Below are 18,649 nucleotides of genomic sequence, written 5' to 3'. Positions count from 1 at the left end.
CAACGTGCTGAGTTGATTTTGGCTCTGGTTCCACAGAAGAATGATCTGCTGTGTGGAATCACTTAACTTGAGTGTTCATGCGGAAAGACAGTTGAAGGAAGGATGGTGTTTTTAGTGTGTAGTGCCATATGAGGAGTTAAGGTGCACACTTCGAGCTACTGTAGAGGGCTTTGATTATGTTCTCAGAAACCAGCAAAACACAGGCTCACAGCTAAAGGTGCTTACTAAAATATGTGCATATGCAGTTCAGTGATGGAACATCAGGCATTCTAGTTAACATGGATTGGGTTTTGTTTGGTCAGGATAATTTTAAAGCTCCCAAGTTGGACTGAAGAAGAAGCACTTGGCAGTTGAAACCTAAAATTTCTACCATGCAGTAAGTTGCAGCCAATGAAAGAGGCAGGCATACTATCCTGTAAAGGACAGCACTGTGCAGCAAAATGAATTTATGAAATCAGTACCATGTTTATAAAGCACCCAAAAGTATTTCCATATGTACTAACATGCTGATGCTTAGGAGGTGCAAAAAGCCTGGCATAATTTGTTATTCCATCAAGCCACTGCTGTTGATTGATCATTAAAACAAGAGTGTATATCTCATTTAACTGTAGGCTATTTTCAATCTGTTCCTGTGAGATTTTTTATTTTTTTTTTCAGTTACCATCTGCTGCTTTTCTCTTTTTCTCAGGAAGCAACTGTGTCCAGCCCTCATAGTAATCCTGGGAAATCCAATCCATGACAAAACTATCACTTCTGCCCACAGCAGCATCTGCCTTGAGGCTGATTCACCTTCCTCAGGGATCTCTGATCATGGCCGTGGTTCAGGTTGTTCCTCCACAGCACCTGCCCTTAGTGGGCCAGTTGCACGGACCATATATTATATTGCAGCAGAACTGGTTCGACTGGTGGGTTCAGTGGAATCCATGAAGCCTGTGCTGCAGTCTCTCTATCACCGGATATTGCTTTACCCACCACCTCAGCACCGAGTAGAAGCCATCAAAATTATGAAAGAGGTAGGATAATTACATGTCCAAATCCAGGCATGTAAAGCCAAATGTTTATTTAACAGTAAGTGTTGCTGATGTGTGCATACCAGTCCATTCCATACCTTAGCACTAGGAATACTGAAATCACCTTTTCTGAGCACAGCTATTGCATCAAAGCCACCCTGACAAATATTTTTAGTTTTAGGAAGGCCTGATAGCTGTATTTTGTCTCCATAATGCAAGCTGCTATGGCAACTCCATTAGTGTTCATGCATTGTAATGCATGGAGCAGATCTTATCACTGAGTCATGACTGCTCTTTTGAGTGAGATACAGTGTAGTCATCCAGTTCTCAACTTCTTTGGCAACTTTACCCACTCTCTGCTCTTGCTAGAAGGAAACACTCATCCTCACAGTGTAATATTCCAGGCATTAAGGTGAATATATGTTTTGATTGTGTGCCAGGTTTTTGGAATACAGTTCCCTTGAGCTTTATTAGAATAGCCACAAGGAAGCTGCCCATGTCTTCAGTGGCCATGTCAAAACCAGTCTGTTCTGGCCTCTTGCCCAGTGCCTCTGACAGCACTAGAACTGGAGCATTGTGAGACTTATTTGAACAGCAGCTGAGATCTTGGGCTCTTCCGTTTCGCACGTGTGGCTTTCTTCTCATGTGGTGGAACCTATGTAATTTGTAGGAACAGTGGTCTATATTACAGAATTTTCATTCTAGCTTGTGCATACCTAGGCTGTTCTGTGTCTGAAGATCTCTCCTGACACCACACAGATACGTAGTGGGTTGCTGTCCAAACTGATTGTCACCCTGACACTTGTCTTCCTCTAATTTTAAATTATAGCAAGATGACAACTGAAGTTTTAAGAAAAACATGGTCTAATGTTGGTTCCTGCAGGACATATCTGTTGCCTCTTTCTGCTTATTAGTATGGGCTTGTTTGTAAAGCCTTCTCCTTTAACTTCCTGGTGGGCATTGACAGGATGGCTCCCAGCAGATTGAGTCAGAAGGAATGCCCAGGGAAGTTGTTGATGCCTCATCCCTGGAAGTGTTGAAGGCCAGATTGAATGGGACTTGGAGCAACCTGGTCTAGTGGCAGGTGTCCTTGCCAATGGCACAGTGTTGGATCTGGATGATCTTTAAGGTCCCTTCAAACCAAAACCATTCCCTGATTCTATGAATCACTTTGCCTGTGTTTGCATGACTCTATTAATAATTTTATAACTAGGTGCTGAAGAGAAAGTCCCCCTTTGGTATATAATGTAATGCAAGATACTTGCTCTATATTTAGGTGTGAAAGTTGGCTTGTGTGCTATATCAGTTGAAACATATACAGTCAAAAGTGTAAAGCAGTGGAGAACATTTCTGTGATTCTTGTTGAATTTTCTGTGCTTCTCTATCTGCTTTTCTGCCTTTAAAAAGAAGAAAGGTAGCTTTAAGAAGCAGAATATCAGTGTGCTGTTTTTTGTTGCTGTGTGCAATTATAGTACTGCTGCCTAGTGTTCCAAGGCTTGACAGAAATATGACTCGTTTATTGTATTTAAATAATGCTTAGGTAATCCTTTAGTAACTTCTGTTTCCTTTCCTTTCAGATACTTGGCAGCCCTCGGAGGCTTTGTGATTTGGCAGGGCCTTGCTCTTCTGAGTCAGAATCCAGGAAGAGGTGTATTTCTAAAAGGAAGTCCCATCTGGATCTTCTCAAGCTGTATGCTTTGTTTCATCCTTTAGCTTCTTCTATCTTAAACCTGTGCACACAGGACACTTAAACGGTTGTACCTTCAGAAACATACCTAAATATGAGGCAGGGTATATCCCTGGTTAAATAAGCTGTGAAAATCGAAGAGGGGTAAAAGCTCGTACTGGTTTGTCATCAGTCTGGGCCTTTTTATAAAGGCATGGATAGCTACCTGGTGGAGTTTGCCAAAATACCCAAATATGTTTGTTTATAGCTGGAAATTCTTGGGCTTGGGTCCCTAACCTTGCAGTGAAATAACTGGTACATTTCCAAGATGAAGTCAAAGTAGGTAATTGAAAATGTAAACATTGCAGGTTGAGCTAGGAGGAGTTTCTGTTCTCTCTATATAAAGATCATGTCTTGTAGATGATTCAGGACACAGAGGGCTTTAAATTTAGCATCAGTTGAGTGCTGAAGTTTGGGTTTTTATTCCCAGTGTAAGTGCTTGTCTGTCAGGGAAAACACGCTGTGCATGCTGGTACTAATGCACAGTAACTGCTTCTCTGGTTGGCACTCCCATCACAGAACGACCATGTCCATGTGGATGACACACTGTTCTAGTTGTCTATCTCAGAAGTAGTCTTAAAAGGATATTTTTACTTATTTTTCTCCTGGTTACAAAGGGATAGTGACATGAGCTCACTATGTGTGCTGCATCACTTAAATAAATTCTGTTTTAATTACAGCATCATGGATGGGATGACAGAAGCGTGCATCAAAGGTGGTATTGAAGCATGTTATGCTTCAGTGTCCTGTGTCTTTGCTCTGCTTGGAGCATTAGATGAACTGAGCCAAGGGAGAGGTCTTAGTGAAGAACAGATCCAGCTGCTCCTCCAGCGCTTAGAAGAATTGAAGGATGGGACTGAGACAAGCAGAGACTCCATGGAGATCAATGATGCTGACTTTAGGTGGCAGAGGCGTATCCTGTCTTCAGAAAATCCTGCCTGGGAATCAGGAAATGAGAAGAGTCCTGATATTAGCATTAGTGTTACTACTGACACTGGTCAGACCACTTTGGAAGGGGATATAGGACAGACAACTCCAGAGGAGAATCCAGAAAGTCAAAAAAACTCACTGACCTCTCCAGCTGGACATGAAAGCAAAGAGATTCATTATAGAGAACCAGAATCAGAAACCATCGACCAGCCAGATGTTGTTCAAAGAAGCCACACCATAGTCTATCCAGATATAACTAACTTCTTATCAGTTGATTGTAAGACCCGCTCCTATGGATCCAGATACAGTGAAAGTAATTTCAGTGTAGATGACCAGGACCTTTCTAGGACTGAGTTTGATTCGTGCGATCAGTATTCCATGGCAGCAGAGAAGGACTCAGGCAGGTCAGATGTCTCAGACATAGGCTCTGACAATTGCTCCCTGGCTGATGAGGAGCAGACACCACGAGATTGCCCAGGTCACAGGTCCTTACGTACTGCTGCCCTCTCTCTGAAATTGCTGAAAAACCAAGAAGCAGACCAGCACAGTGCACGACTGTTCATCCAGTCACTTGAAGCTCTTCTTCCTCAGCTTATAGCTCTTCCCAGCATAGAGGAGGTGGATGGAGCACTGCAGAGCTTCTCTTCAACCTTCTGCTCAGGTTTGCAAGCAAATATTTACTGTTTAACCAGCATGCAGACTGTGACAGCATTGTACGTGGTTTCTCTTGTAGGATTTCATCTTCAGAGAACACATCCAGAATAAGGAGGTTTGTGCCTTGCAAAGTACATTCCTCCAGAGTTTGTTTAGGGCAAAACAAATTGAATATGCAGGCACTGATTCAAAGAGATGTCAATCCTTTAACTCTTAACTGCCTCTGCATTATGTCCTCAGTCAGTAAAGAAATCAAGTTTTCTGTAGTGACATACCTCTTCACAGGTTTGTGAAGATCTTTTGAGAAGACGTGCACATGCTGTTATTGAAGAGAAGTTGGGGTTGCCCCTTAGCATGAAAAGGATGTGGGGAAGACCATTACCTGTTTTGAAAGAGATTTAAGTAGCTTACTACATCACTGCATTACTATTAGTAATGTCAGCCTTGCAAAGAAGGCAATAAAAATTCCACAGCAGTGAGCTCTTGAAAGGATAAGAGGAGCAACTCTTCTTCTTCTTCACTCTTGTTTTTCTTAATACTGCTTTCTGTCATTCCAGGAAGTGCAAAGCTCACAGCCCACACCTAGTGACTTTTGAGAGAGTAAATACCTGCAGTTCTTTCAGGGTTGGAACCTTTGGGATCTTGACTTGGTCAATGAAACAAAAAACACCATACAAAAGATAGTTTGTCCTGTTTAAAATATGTATAAATATATATAATGTTTTAAATGTCTATATATATATATTTATTTTTTTTTTCTGGAAGGGTTTCTTTTTCTTGAAAGTGGCCAAAATGAAAGTGTTTGTTAAAACAGAATTCTCTGCTTCTTTATCTTAATTCACCACAATTGCCTTCCCTGTTACTCCTCTCCTAATCATTGCTTCATTCATATGTGCTGTCAGACACACATTGAATTCACAGAGTCAGAAGGGGTGCTTCCCATCATCATACAGTGTAATTCAGATGCAGAGCTGGGTGAACAAGCTGAGATTCCTGATATTCTGTTTAAATGGTGCCCAAATAAGCCATAACTCAGGAACACAGCAGATGACATTCTTAAGAAACATTGGCCATGTTATATCACAGAATGGAGGTATCTTAAAGGGGACATTAATATTAATTACATTCCTGATTGAGGTGCTCTGTCACAAGGGATTTTTTTTTCCTTTAAAAAGTAAGGTTATGCCTAAAGACCAGGACCAGACTTCTAGTTCAAGCTTTTGTGCACGTTCCCTTGTGCATGAGTATACCACTTTTCTCTTTTTCTGTGAAATCCCTTTAGAATTTAGAAGGTTGCAAGAAGTAGACTTAACAGATTAAAGGTTTTAAGGCTAAACTTGACTTTTGTTGTCCTTCAGTATGACTAATACAATGAGAAAGCTGGAAGAACGTAACTGAATTTCTGCATTAAGTCCATAATATCTGGATTGTACATCTTTTTTTAAAGATACCTAGTCTTGTACTGAGGCAGTTGAGTTGAGGAAGACCTTTCACTTTCCTAAGAAAGCAACCCCCTTATGGCTTAATATTAAAAATGTGTACCATGTTTCCACTCTGATTTGGTGAAGTATTCTTAGAAGTATTTTTAGAAGATGCCACTCAACAAGAAGTCATGGAAAAATATAGTAGTAAGTTGTATTAATATAGCTTGGAAGAGATACCTTGTTTTTTTCATAGAGCTGTGGCAGTTACAGAGGTGTAACCTTATGCTCTCAAAGACTTGTTCAGATCGTGTTTCTGTTGGACACCTGGAATGAGACTCAATCCAGCTGAAATCCAGTCACTTAACTTGTACCTCAAATCTTACGCAGAAGTTCATCAGTCCTCCTCAGGTGAGGACTTGTGTTCCTCTGTTGGTGAGAGAGGCATGAGTTTGAAGACCTGCAGAGAGAGAGACTTGCTGAAGTTGAAACATGTATGAGAGTAGGAACTCCTCCTGGAGAGCTTCTGAGACACCAGTCTGATCTGCCTCTATGGGCAACATCTGAGTCCTTACTTCACTCTTTCATGAACACCAACAATTCAAGGCACAAATGAGGTGATCAAGTTAGAGGAGCTGGTTCTATTAATTGTATGTGCAACATCTATTGAAGTATCATTCCTAAAGAATACATCAGGAAATTTGAATATTGATTAAAGTTCAACTTAAGAAAAGAGGCAGGTGCAATTCTGAGACCAGCCAGTACAGAAGCAGTATTTTTGTGTTTCTGAGAGGCCTTATTTAAAAACTTTGTTTCATTTTTCAATTTTTCCTGCACTTGGGGGAAAAAAATACATTAGCTGTAACTTAGAAGTCTTTCCTACAGGCTGGGACCTTAAATATAATTGTAATATTACTATGTTTTCATAGGACTGAAAAGTAATTGAGGTAGGAATTTGAGGCTTTGGCATGGGAGTATAAACATGGAAGAAGTAAAGTCAGCTGAGGAGAGTTATGGTGAAATTAAGATTTGGAAGTCAGTTGGTTAAAAGCCTTCCTAATCTACAGTTTTCATCTTTCCTCAGAAAGTCCCTCCTTGTTTCTAGATAAAACCAATGTAAAAAAAAAAATTGTTAATGACACTGGAGTGTGATGTCTATCTTAAAAAAATACCAAATTATCTAAAAATTCTCAACATTACCTTGACTTGCACAAAACATTAAGTTTGCAGCTTTTCAGGACCTCCTTTTATCTGGTCAATTTAAATGAATTGTTATCTCTGAGTATACTAACCTCACTGTTTATTATGGCTTATAGAATTTTATAATTAAAGTTGATGATCACTGTTCTCTTCATTCAGATGTAACTATTTTCATGAACTGCAGTTTCAGGGCATTAATTCTAAAAACAGTGTCAATTGTGTCAATGAGTAATCATAGCAAACATTTTTAGCAGCTCTTTTCAGTTTTGATTCCATAGCTTTTAGCAGCAAGGTTTTTATGTTATTAAGCATCATTGCAAGTTTATGCATCTGCTAATCTGCTTTTGAGGTCCCAGCATCTCTCAAATCCAGTTGTTTATTTTGCTGTATTTAAGAGGAAATTAGGGACCATATTTTTCCCAAAACACTTTTAGATGCCTAAATACGTATCCACCATGTAGTAGCCACTTGTGTGTGCATTTGTGATAGTAGTTATAGATCTTCATTTTTGATTGTAGTATTGTACAGGAGGTTGCAGATTTTAAAAAATATTTTAATGAAAAATAAAGTGGGCTTTTTTTCTTTCTTTGCATACCTCTCTGCCTTGAGGTTTTTATTACTCTAGCAGATTCTAGTCCCCGAGGTATGTATTTAAGAGAGATAAGGCATCAAATCACTGTATTCTAGCTGCATCAATATCATGAACCTCCATCCAATAAAGTGTTAAGATGTATCTTTGCTTTCAGTGATGAAGGAGCAACTCACAGGCTCACTGGAGCTACTCACAGGCTGCTTTCAAACACATGGCTGCAGTTTTGGTACTAGATAAAGACTCTATGTCAACATTCATCACAATAAATCTGCCCCAAGCTCACACCAGCTCATGTGGGGTATGGTTTGTGGCCAGCCCTATCACCTCTCTTTCCACAAAGGTTGCTCCCTTGAACAGCTATTAATTATTTAGACCCACCGTGGAACAGTTACTCTCTTTCTAAATCCACCCTCAAACAGTTACTCACCTTATCCACGCCCCCAAAGTGACGACAGTGGAAAGTCCAAGAAGGCAACAGCACAGAGCTTTCAAACCCTCACGAGGCAAGAAAAACATTTGCTTCTTTTCTGTGTGTGGATTTTTTAAATTTTTTTTGGTTGTATTTTGTCTAAGAAGAGGCATGAGCATTATGGTGGGAGGAATATATTCACAGTAAACCACTGCAGCAGTTAACAAATTACACAGTTTTGCTTCATCATGTAAATAACCACAGAAGCTTTTTTGGTTTCAGTTTAAACTTTCCTTAATCTTCCCTAATTGACATTATATGAATGGTTTTCACAGTTGATGTGAAAACCATGAAATAGTGTGGGTCATGTGGGGGTTATCTAATATTTTTCATAGTTCAAACTACAAATAATGGGGATTCAATTAGGCATTGCTGATACCTGATATGTTTTTCTAGCAGTAGGTCAGCTAACTCAGAGGAAAATGTAGGTGCCATCGATCCTACATGGGAAGAAGGGATTGTGCCATTGGGTTGCAGTCTGTCTTTTCATACAAATAGTGTTTTCAGGAGTACTGGGCACATACAGATGGCTTATGGATCTGCAACTGCTCAGCTATCTAGAAACTTGTATGAACTAAATAGGGCTTGGAGTCATAACAAGTTTCAGCCAGCTTGGCCCCAGATAATTGTCCGTGTACCTTTAGGCCATGGAGACGATGATTGCAGCCTGATCCTGCAAAGTGCTGAGCACTCCAGTCCCCATCCAGCAACTCACTTAGCTGGGACATATGAACTGGGGGGTTAAAAGGGCTGTCACCCTTATCAGCACCATTTTGTGCAATGTGTGCTTGGTTAAATATGCAGGCTTTGCTGCTGCCACTTCCCACCTCACCTTTCCAGTTGGCATTGCAGATGTATTTCCCCCCCCCAAACACCCAACCTACAGTCTTGGTCACTCCGGTGAATGCTGGTTCTCCTTGTGTATTTCAAATGCAGTGTATTGCTTTGCTGGACTGTGGCTGGAGTGTTCAGTTTGCCTCACAGCACTGCATTCTAGATGAACTACTTATTTTTCTACTCCTTACTCTAGTACATTTAGCACAGTAATTTCTAGTGATGATTCATTAACTATTCTAGCAGTCTGTTACTGCTGAAATGCTAGGGTTGGTTTCTGATATATTTTTTTTCCAGGCAAAATCTGTGTAAAATAAGAGAGCTCACATGGTGTTTTCGTTAGGTATGATGCACTCACCAGGATTTGAGGGAAACCTAAATTTCAGCTTCCAGACTCTGATGAATGCAGACAGTCTCTACATGGTCTCACATTACACTCTGCTGCTCAACCTAAAATTGGCCAACTCAGATTACTACAGGAAGAAACCTGCCCAAGCCCCTGTGTTACTGGTGAGTTGGAGAATACTGTTAAAAAGGAAAAATTGTTTTTCTTCCTTTCCCATAAAGCAGCCCACACGTAAAGCCTTCAGGGTGCTTGCTGAGTGGAGAAATAATAATTGCAAATGAAGCATTCTGCAGGCTGCTTATGAATCTTGCATGATAAATGTCATGCATCTGAATTCCACAGCTTCTCTGTAATTTGGGAGGGGGAATGAATCCTGCTTACTGATTATCATTAAAGTAGCTGTCATTTTGATGGATACTCTTATCTTCAGAACACATCTTCATTAGCATCGTGTGATACACCATGTATTATTGTTCATGCACATTATGAAGTAATGTACCTTCATCTTGCTATGACTTCTAAGCATAATGACAAATTTCTTTCTTTAATACTTGATTTGAATTCACACAGATGAAGACATGAAAAGTTAGAGTAAAAAGTAATTAGGTGTTAATATGATGATTTTTGTGGCACCTAGGATTCCTCAGCTTCTTGGAATTTTTAAAATTGTTTTGAAAGCTGCAGGAGTTATAACTAAGTTGCCCAAGAGAAATTATTTCAGAGTTTTTATAAAAATAAAAAAAATGGTGATATATGGAACAAATAAAGGAAAAAAACCAAACCAAACCAAACAAAAACCTGCCAAAATGTACCATTGTTTCTAAGTTTCTCATCTAAGAGAACTTGCATTCTAGAAGACCTCAAAAACAGGTGGGTTTTAACATCATCATCAGTTCTGGTATGAACTGCAGTAAGAGAGGGGAAAGCTCCTTGTTCATGTCATTCTCCACCATAGAGAGTTGTAATCCTCAGATAATTCTTATTTTTGCATCAATTGATTTATACTGCATTCCCATGCTCTTATGAGTAGATCTAGGGGCTGAGGCTCCTGCTGTAGGGTTTACTTTTGTCTTAGATCTGGCTTTTATGGTTCTCTGCAGAAGGAGTTCATGAAGCAGGTCCAGTCCAGTGGAGTGTTGATGGTATTTTCCCAGGCCTGGGTTGAAGAACTGTATCACCAGGTACTAGAAAGGAACATGCTGGGGGAAGCTGGATACTGGGGAAGCCCTGAAGAGCACAGCCTTCCACTTATCACCATGCTGACTGGTCAGTACTATGTTATGGTGGCAAGGCTAACTTCCAAACCATTGCATTACATACAGAACAGCATGTCCATGTGCAACATGTGGTATTTCTTGAAATTACAGGTAGAGAAAGATTCAGACTTAACCATAGAGTGGTTAAGGTTGGAAGGGACCTTAAAAATCATCAGGTTCCAACCTCCCTCCTATGAGTAGGGTCAACTCACATTAGACCAGGCTGCACAAGGCCTCATCCAACCTGGCCTTGAACACCTCCAGGGAGGGGGCTTCCACAACCTCGCTGGGCAACCTATTCCAGCACCTTCCTACCCTCATGGTGAATAGTTTCTTCCTGATGTCTAACTTAAATCTCTCCTCTTTCAGTTTAAAACCATTCCCCCTTGTCCTGTCACTGCCCTCTCTGGTGAAAAGCCCCTCCCCAGCTTTCCTGTAGCCCTTCAGGTACTGGAAGGCTGCTGTAATGGCCTGAAACTGCATCAGGGGAGGTTTAGGCTGGACGTTAGAAAGAATTTCTTTACCGAAAGACTTGTTGGACAGTGGAACAGGCTGCCCAGGGAGGTGGTGGAGTCTCCATCCCTGGAAGTATTTAAAAGAAATGTGGATATAGTGCTTAGTGACATGATTTAAGCACTGAGCGGGTAAATTAGGTTACGGTAGGGGGATTTAGGTTATGGTTTGACTTGGTTATCTTCAAGGTCCCTTCCAACCAGGAAAACAAAACAAACAAACAAAACAAAACAAAACAAAATTGGAAAAAAACCCCACCCAGAAGGTCTCCCTGGAGACCTCTCTTCTTCAGGCTGAATAGCCCCAACTCCCTCAGCCTGTTGTCATAGCAGAGGTGCTCCAGCCCTTTGATCATCTTTGTGGCCCTTCTCTGGACCCTCTCCAAGAGCTCTATGTCTTTCCTGTGCTGAGGGCTCCAGAGCTGTACACAGTACTCTGTGTACAGGTGGCAGGTACTTTTCTGTTTGTTTTGGATCAGATGGAAGCTTTTGAAGCATTTATTTAAAAACTGACTGGCCCTGGGAGCCAGGGAGAGTCCGTTTGTTCACTGAATCAAAACCTCTCTTAATGCTGTCACCTTCAGTTCTGGCAGGCTTGGTACCTGTTAATGACAAGCAGTAAGGTTGCTGTTTTCCTGGTGTCATAGCAAAGCCATTTCAATGTGCCTGTGGTGCAACAAAAATTCAAATAGTAGCATCTGATCCTGGAAACCTTCCACAGATTGAGCTCCCCTTGGTTCAGATTTGTGCTACGCCAGAGATACGCTGAATGGCACTAGAGAGAAGCAGAAAACGTGGAGCACCCCTAACACATTTTTTAAAACATCCCTTAGCTTCATTTGAGGCAAAAAATCAAATGGTATCAGCTGAAAGGCAGCAGAATGTCTGTGATGCTGTAGTGATATAAAATGCCCTGTCTGCTTGAATGTGTATACTGTGTGATTACAAAGAGGTAATTAAAACAGTGTATGCAAGGAGAAACTAGCTTCAGCTGAGCCATTAACTGGTAATCAAAGGACACTGCTCTGAAAGTTTTTTGCTGATTGTAATCATCAGGATCCCAGTGTTGCTTTTAGCTATTAAGCTGGGAAGCTGAAAGAAACACTTTGGAAAAACAATAGCAATTAAGTATGTGGAGCAGAAACAGACAGGGGCTGCTAGGAAGGAAATCAACCTGGTGCCTCTAACATTGAACTCTCTGTGGGAATCTGGTCTTTGTTGTGTTGGGGAAAGGGTTGTATTTCTTTTGTTGAGGTTGAACCTACACAAGTCTACTAAAAATCACATATAGGATGTAGGACATAGGATCCCAGTGCAGCTTGAGGACTCAGACTGATGTCTGAGAACATGTAGATACAGAATATAGCAAGATTTGAAAGGTTATACTAAGAAACATGGAGATTTAAGAGTGTGGTAGGTCTGAACTGTAAGAAATGTCCTCTTCTCCCAAGTAAATAACAATAGGACCTGAGGAAATGGCTTGAAGTTGTGGCAGGGAAGGTTTAGATTGGATATTAGGAAGAATTTCTATACTGAAGGAGTGGTCAGACACTGGAACAGCCTGCCCAGGGAGGTGGTTGAGTCACCATTCCTAGAGGTATTCAAAAGCTGTGTAGATGTGGCACTTCAGGACGTGCTCTAGTGGCCCAGGTTTTTAGGGTGTTTTTTTGTTTGTTTATTGTGTGGGGGTTTTTTTTGTTGTTGTTTGGGGTTTTTTTGTTGATGGTTGGACTCTGTGACTCTGCAGGTCCTTTCCAACCATGATGATTCTGTGATTCAGTGAAATACCATGAAATCTTTGCTGAGGGTCCTGTTTACTGTGTAACTTTGGAGGGGAAGGGGGGGTGACTTTTCAGAGTGGGTATTTTCCCTCTTCAACAGAACATTGGTCATACTGAACAAGGCATAAGATGCCACAGCTCATGTTTGTGCCAGGGTTTCAGAACGCAGCCAGAAAAGAGCAACTAAAAAGCCTACCTGATGAGTTAGGAGCACTAGTACTTATTTGAACAAAGAGCCAGTAGGAAATGTTTTCCTTATACGATCTGTGTGTTGAATGGTAATCTGTTGGTTTTTGATGTTCTGGCAGACATCGATGGCTTGGGAAGCAGTGCAATTGGTGGCCAGTTGATGGCATCTGCTTCAGCTCAATCTCCTCTTTCCCAAAACCAGAAGACAGATGATTCTGTTGTTGCAGGTATTACAATTGTATTATAAGCATAAGTGTATTTACCAGCAGTGGGTTGTTGTATACCATCAGCATGTTCAGATAAATTGTGGTTTAGAACAACAATTTAAGGGTTGAGGGAAGTAAATTAGAATTGGTAGTCGAACATGCAGATCATCAATATGACTTGATTTTTTACCACTGATGATAAAGCTGCTGTTGCTTAATTTTCCAGTAGTAGTAGTAGTAGTAAGGTATTTCTCATTCCAGGAGTTGCTTTTGCCCGATACCTTTTAATTGGCTGTTGGAAGAACTTGATTGACACTTTGTCGACACCACTGACTGGCCGAATGGCAGGCAGCTCTAAAGGTCTGGCCTTCATCTTGGGAGCAGAAGGAGCCAAGCAGCAGAACCAAAAGGAGAAGGACTCCATCTGTGTGAGTCTGGATGGACTGAGGAGGGCAGCCCGGCTGAGCTGTGCTCTAGGTACTGCTGCATGTGGGATGCCATGGCAGACTCATAAAATAGGGTGGTAACTTTCCTTGAAAGAATTTGGGAGAGAGAAAAGCAGTATCCTGTTCAGTCTTGGTTAGGAACCTGGACCGTAGAACTCCCCGTACAGCATAGGTATATCCAGCCAGCACATCCTTGACAAAACCTCTTGTTGAGATTGCATGGGACTCGGGAGGAGATGCTGGTCAGACAGTAGTTATGTTGTTGCTTTACAGGAGTTGCTGCTAACTGTGCATCTGCTCTTGCCCAAATGGCTGCTGCTTCCTGTGTCCAAGAAGAGAAAGAGGAAAAAGAAATCCAAGAGCCCAGTGATGCTATAGCTCAAGGTAACTATGTGATTGAAGTACCCACCTTATCTCATATTGCCTGTTGAGGTGCAACTGGAAAGTACTTTGCTACATAAAGAGGAAGGACAGAGGGGAATGCCACTACTGTGCACCACTCACTTGTAGGTATATAGGATGTGTGTGTAGGGACTTCAGTACATGTCCCACTGTCCTAGGTTCTTAAAATTGGGTCACACTAATTGTATTTTATATGGTTCGGAAATCAGTGGAACAACAGATAAACCAACAGCATTTTTTTAATGGGCACTTTTGAAGCCTTCTGATACTAGCACAACCAGAGGGCATCAGGGAAACAGCTTTCTTACTTTTTTTGTTTTAATGTGTTGACTGATAATAAAAGCTCAGTTTACATCCTTCTCCCTGTCTCATGTATGCATCCTTGATTTTCTTTTGTCATCATTAGATATTTAAAACTGTTTCTGAATGAGGTTGAGTTAAGCTAGAATGAAAAAAAAATATGTATAATGTAAAAATTTCTACATCTCTATAGCACTACTTCAAGCACAGTGGAAGTCAATAAGGTCACTTGTCTCCAGTAGCTGTCTAGAGAAGCACGTAAAATGTGTCTGATAACATCAAGCCCATAACAAAACACAGTGTTGCACAAATAGAGCTGCTTGGCACTTAGGTTTGGTGTAGGGAAAACAAAACTGAACAGGCCTGAGCACAAACTAGCTTTTGACCACTCTACTAGATAGGACTGAAGTGAGTTGGCCAGGCTGCACTGAAGCAAAGAGGAGGCAGCAGTGGTGGCTAGAGGCCAACTGACCTAGTCTGCAAAAGCTTGCAAAGCTTCAAAATTTGTTTCCATTGCAAGGCAGCATGAAAACTGAGCTTTTTAGAGATTCTCAGGAAAAAGAATGAGGTCCAAATGCTTGTACTTCATCTCAGGATTAGTTTTGCTTTGACAAGAGTATCCATTAACAAAAGCTTTTCAGTGAAATTTTTGTATGGAAATAGATGTGAAATCCACATTTATTTATTTTTTCTGTAGCAAAGGAGATTTTGGTAAAAATAAATAATATCTAGCCAGCCAGCTCCAACGAGAAACATGTGATATCAATGGCAATCTCCATCTGTTCTCTGGCCAATAAGATGGGATTTTGGGGATGGAGGGTGTCATTTTAGCATTGATTTTTTTTTTTTAATGCATGTAAGAATCACAATGGTTTCTAACTTTAAAACCACTGTATGTTTTTTAGGAAGAAATGGGTTTTTCTGATTTGTTTTTTGTCTAAAATCCACCTTTTTGTATAGTTTTCAGACTGTATACCTTTGCCATCACCCTATATGCAAACCAGCATTTGTTTAAAAGCAGGAGAATCTAATGTGTTTTGTGTTTGTTTTTTTATTACTTTTCATGCTTCAGTGAAACAGAAAGTGGAGCAGAAACTGGAGCAGATGGGGAAAGTGCAGGGAGTCTGCCTGCACACTGCTCATGTTCTGTGTATGGATGCAGTCCTTAACGTGGGCCTGGAGATGGGAAGCCACAATCAGGACTGTTGGCCCCACGTGTTCAGGTACTCATCAGCATTCCTAAAAGAAACATAATTTATATCATATTGCCTGAAAGTAATGGACTGAGAAAAAGGACTTGACATGCTCTGGGAGTGCTCTGTATAAACAGCTTCAGAGTGAATTAACCGCCAGTATCCATAAAAGAAAAAACTGCTGTTTTCCACCACTATTCTGAGACAAAATCAATGCTTAGGAACTTTGAAGTTTACCCGAAGACTGTGGCAGACCCAGGAGCCTAATTGGGCCTTTTAGGGACCTCCACTAAACTATTTGCTATCTCGGCATGCGGGAGACCAAAGGATGTAAGAAGACAGGTTACCTGTGCATAGTCTGAGAGTTGGAGATTGTAGAAACCAGGGCCTGTGAATTGACACCAGGTCTCCATGTAAGGTGGCTTTTCACAGTGGTGGTGCTGTGATGCAGCTGAGAGCTGTGCTTGCACTACCCTTCTGATTCACCCCTGGAGTACAGACCCAAGCATTTCTTCAGTGAGCTTGGTGATTAGTGGGGACAGGAGTTGTTGTTTTGAGGGTTTTATTCATCTTTTTGCTTCTCTTGTTTGTTCTCAGGGTCTGTGAGTACATCAGCACGCTGGAGCACACCCACTTCAGTGATGGTGCTTCCCAGCCCTCCCTTACCATCACCCAGTCACAGCAGGCACCTGGAGCGCTGCACCCAGACTCTGAGCCTGGGGAGTCTCCCCACGCACTGACACCCGAGCAGGAGACCACCCTCAGCAACAATCCTGTCATTCAGCCAGTTTCTATCCAGGACCTCATCAAGGAGAGCAGTAAGGGCAGAGCTTTTGACTTCCGTGGAGGCAGCCTGCTGTGTGGGACCAGTGCTGCCAAGGCTGTTCTCACACTCTCTACACAAGCTGACAGGTAAAAGCAGCACTGTCAGAAACCAGAATCCCAGTTCCCAAAACAGGACCAAGGTGGGCATGTCTGTGATGCAGCAGGGCCTGATCTTTGTTGCAGCCACTTGCTTCAGTTGAGTTTCACAAGACAGCTCTGTGTGTGTCCCAACCAGCTGTTCTTAAAAGACCTGGTTTTATGCATCTTTGTGGCACCTGTGGCACCTTCAGGTACTGGGCTGAGTACATCTGTGCACAGCAGTGAATATGCCAAGTAAATCAAATGCATCCTGAGAGGTGTGGATTCATTGCTTCAATGTAAATGAATCTGTTCTGTTCTTTTAAGCAGACAAAATAAGTGATTATTCTGTCCTGATGGGTGACAAGACTGGTGCCAGTTAGAAAGCAGCTGCTTCTTTCAGGACTGCGTGACAGCTTTTCAGCCTGCTGCGGTGTGTCCAGAGGAGGAAGGGACACCAAGCATGGTCCCAGAATGGCTAGGTTAGATGTCCCTACAACACGATCTGTGGGCTGATGTATCACAGACTTTTTTGCTATTTTTGCTGTTCTTTTGGCAGCACAGACTAGAATTGAAAATTTCCTGGGTTTGCATACTTCTAATACCCTTTTTTCTCCCAACTGATATTTTGCATTCTTGATCTCTGCCCTTGGGAGGGCGTTGTTTGTAAATTCACAGGAAAGAGAAACGCATAGTGAGTTGAGTTTGACTCTGTGCATGGAAAGTACCTTTTATTCAGGAAGCTCACAATACAGCTTGGTTCTGAGGATTAGAGAATAACAGTACTGTAATTTTAATGATGCAGGTTTGATTTCTATGCTGTTACTTCAGTGTGGATGTTAGAAAGTTTTTCATGAAAAGAAATGTCAGAAAGTTGTATTTATGTCAACTTACGGCTGCACCATGTGAAATTTCACTTTGATCTTTGTGGAACCCACCTCCTATATAAAAGCATAAGTGTACTGATTTAAGGATATAGACTTAAACTCTTCAATCTTAAGAGCTCACTGCAGCTGAAAATAACAACTTTTCTTTGTATTCCTGAATAGCAATTCAGATACAGCAACGTCAGGTCTAAGACTTCAATTTGGTTTTCATGTAAGGGGTTGTAACTTCAGATGGAGCAAACTGTTGTAACTATAAAGTCAGTGAAGCTTTGATGATCTGTGTTGTAGGGACTTGGCATATTCTCACTGTTTTTTATTACTGTTTCAGAAACTGCTTATAGCATTAAGATATAGTAATGGGGAAGCATTGATTCCATGAAAAAGTGACTTTTTAATTTAGTACTGCAGTTGAACCTTGGAAGGGTTCTGATTGGTCCAATGAATAAAGCTTCTGGATCAAAGTCTTTCTGTAGTAGTGTACAAATGAAGAAGCCCCAAATAACACTATGTGTCAGTAAAGGCAACACACAGCAGCCACGTACAGATAAGGGTTTTCCTCTTATGTACACAATGAAGTCTGCATCTCATGAATTTTTCAATTAGATTCTGTTCTTTTACTCACAGGCTCTTTGAAGATGCTGCTGACAAGTTAAACTTGATGGCATTGGTAGGCTTCCTCTACCAGCTGAAGAAGGCTTCTCAGGCCCAGCTTTTCCATTCAGTCACAGATACAGTTGATTACTCCTTAGCGATGCCAGGTAAATTGCCTGAAGATTCCTTCCAGAGTTCTGTGTTTCATACACAGCTGTGCTGCTTGTAGGACTTACTTGTATTCTAGCAGTTTTAATTTTTCCAATTAAAATGTCAAGGTATAAATAAAACACAGTATTTAGTCTAGTAAGATCTTCCTGTAGGAGTAATTCAAAGTCTTTAGAAAAGGTTTGAGTGCTTTTTTTGGACAGGGACCACATCCATGCCTGCTAGGAAACAATTTGGAGGACATTCCTTTGTGGACCTAAGACAATGGATTTAGGTTAGACACTCGACAGTGGGATAGCCTCAGAAGTGTTCGGAAAATGAGTGATAGCAAACAAAGCACACAACTGAATAATGTTAGATAAAGCCATGGGATTTGTCATTCTTGCTCTTGCCTACCAGAGTGGAGCATACACATTACAGTTCAAAGCCTCTAAGTTGTTATTTCCATTACTTTCTGAAATAGAGTAGAAGGTCTGGAAGTCAGTTCTCTTAACTTCATACTATGTCTTTAGAAGTCACATGGGTTATTGTTCTGTCCTGTGGCAGACATGGTTTTTATCTGGTATATGTCTCCAGTTTAATTGGTTTTCTCTCTCCCTGAAGTACAGTTGTAATTTTCAAAATGTGACACTT

At 41.1% G+C, this 18,649-nt stretch overlaps 1 protein-coding gene across 3 annotated transcripts in view; it reads left to right on the top strand.

The window, feature by feature from the left end:
* The window catches only part of ARFGEF3 (ARFGEF family member 3), an 83,757-nt gene that overhangs the window by 39,070 nt on the left and 26,038 nt on the right, over positions 1-18,649 (top strand). For all 3 annotated transcript variants that reach the window (XM_051614758.1, XM_051614760.1, XM_051614761.1), the window contains 11 exons: positions 689-1,013; positions 2,588-2,700; positions 3,417-4,327; positions 9,180-9,346; positions 10,283-10,448; positions 13,040-13,147; positions 13,388-13,603; positions 13,846-13,956; positions 15,347-15,497; positions 16,065-16,379; positions 17,882-18,015. In XM_051614758.1, the coding sequence (XP_051470718.1) occupies positions 689-1,013; positions 2,588-2,700; positions 3,417-4,327; positions 9,180-9,346; positions 10,283-10,448; positions 13,040-13,147; positions 13,388-13,603; positions 13,846-13,956; positions 15,347-15,497; positions 16,065-16,379; positions 17,882-18,015 (2,717 nt within the window). The remainder of the gene's footprint in view (positions 1-688; positions 1,014-2,587; positions 2,701-3,416; positions 4,328-9,179; positions 9,347-10,282; positions 10,449-13,039; positions 13,148-13,387; positions 13,604-13,845; positions 13,957-15,346; positions 15,498-16,064; positions 16,380-17,881; positions 18,016-18,649) is intronic.

Source organism: Apus apus, chromosome 3 (genome assembly GCF_020740795.1).
Source record: "Apus apus isolate bApuApu2 chromosome 3, bApuApu2.pri.cur, whole genome shotgun sequence".
Taxonomy (NCBI): Eukaryota; Metazoa; Chordata; class Aves; order Apodiformes; family Apodidae; genus Apus; species Apus apus.
Note: the sequence above shows the minus strand (reverse complement) of the source record. Positions and strands in the feature narration are given on the sequence as shown.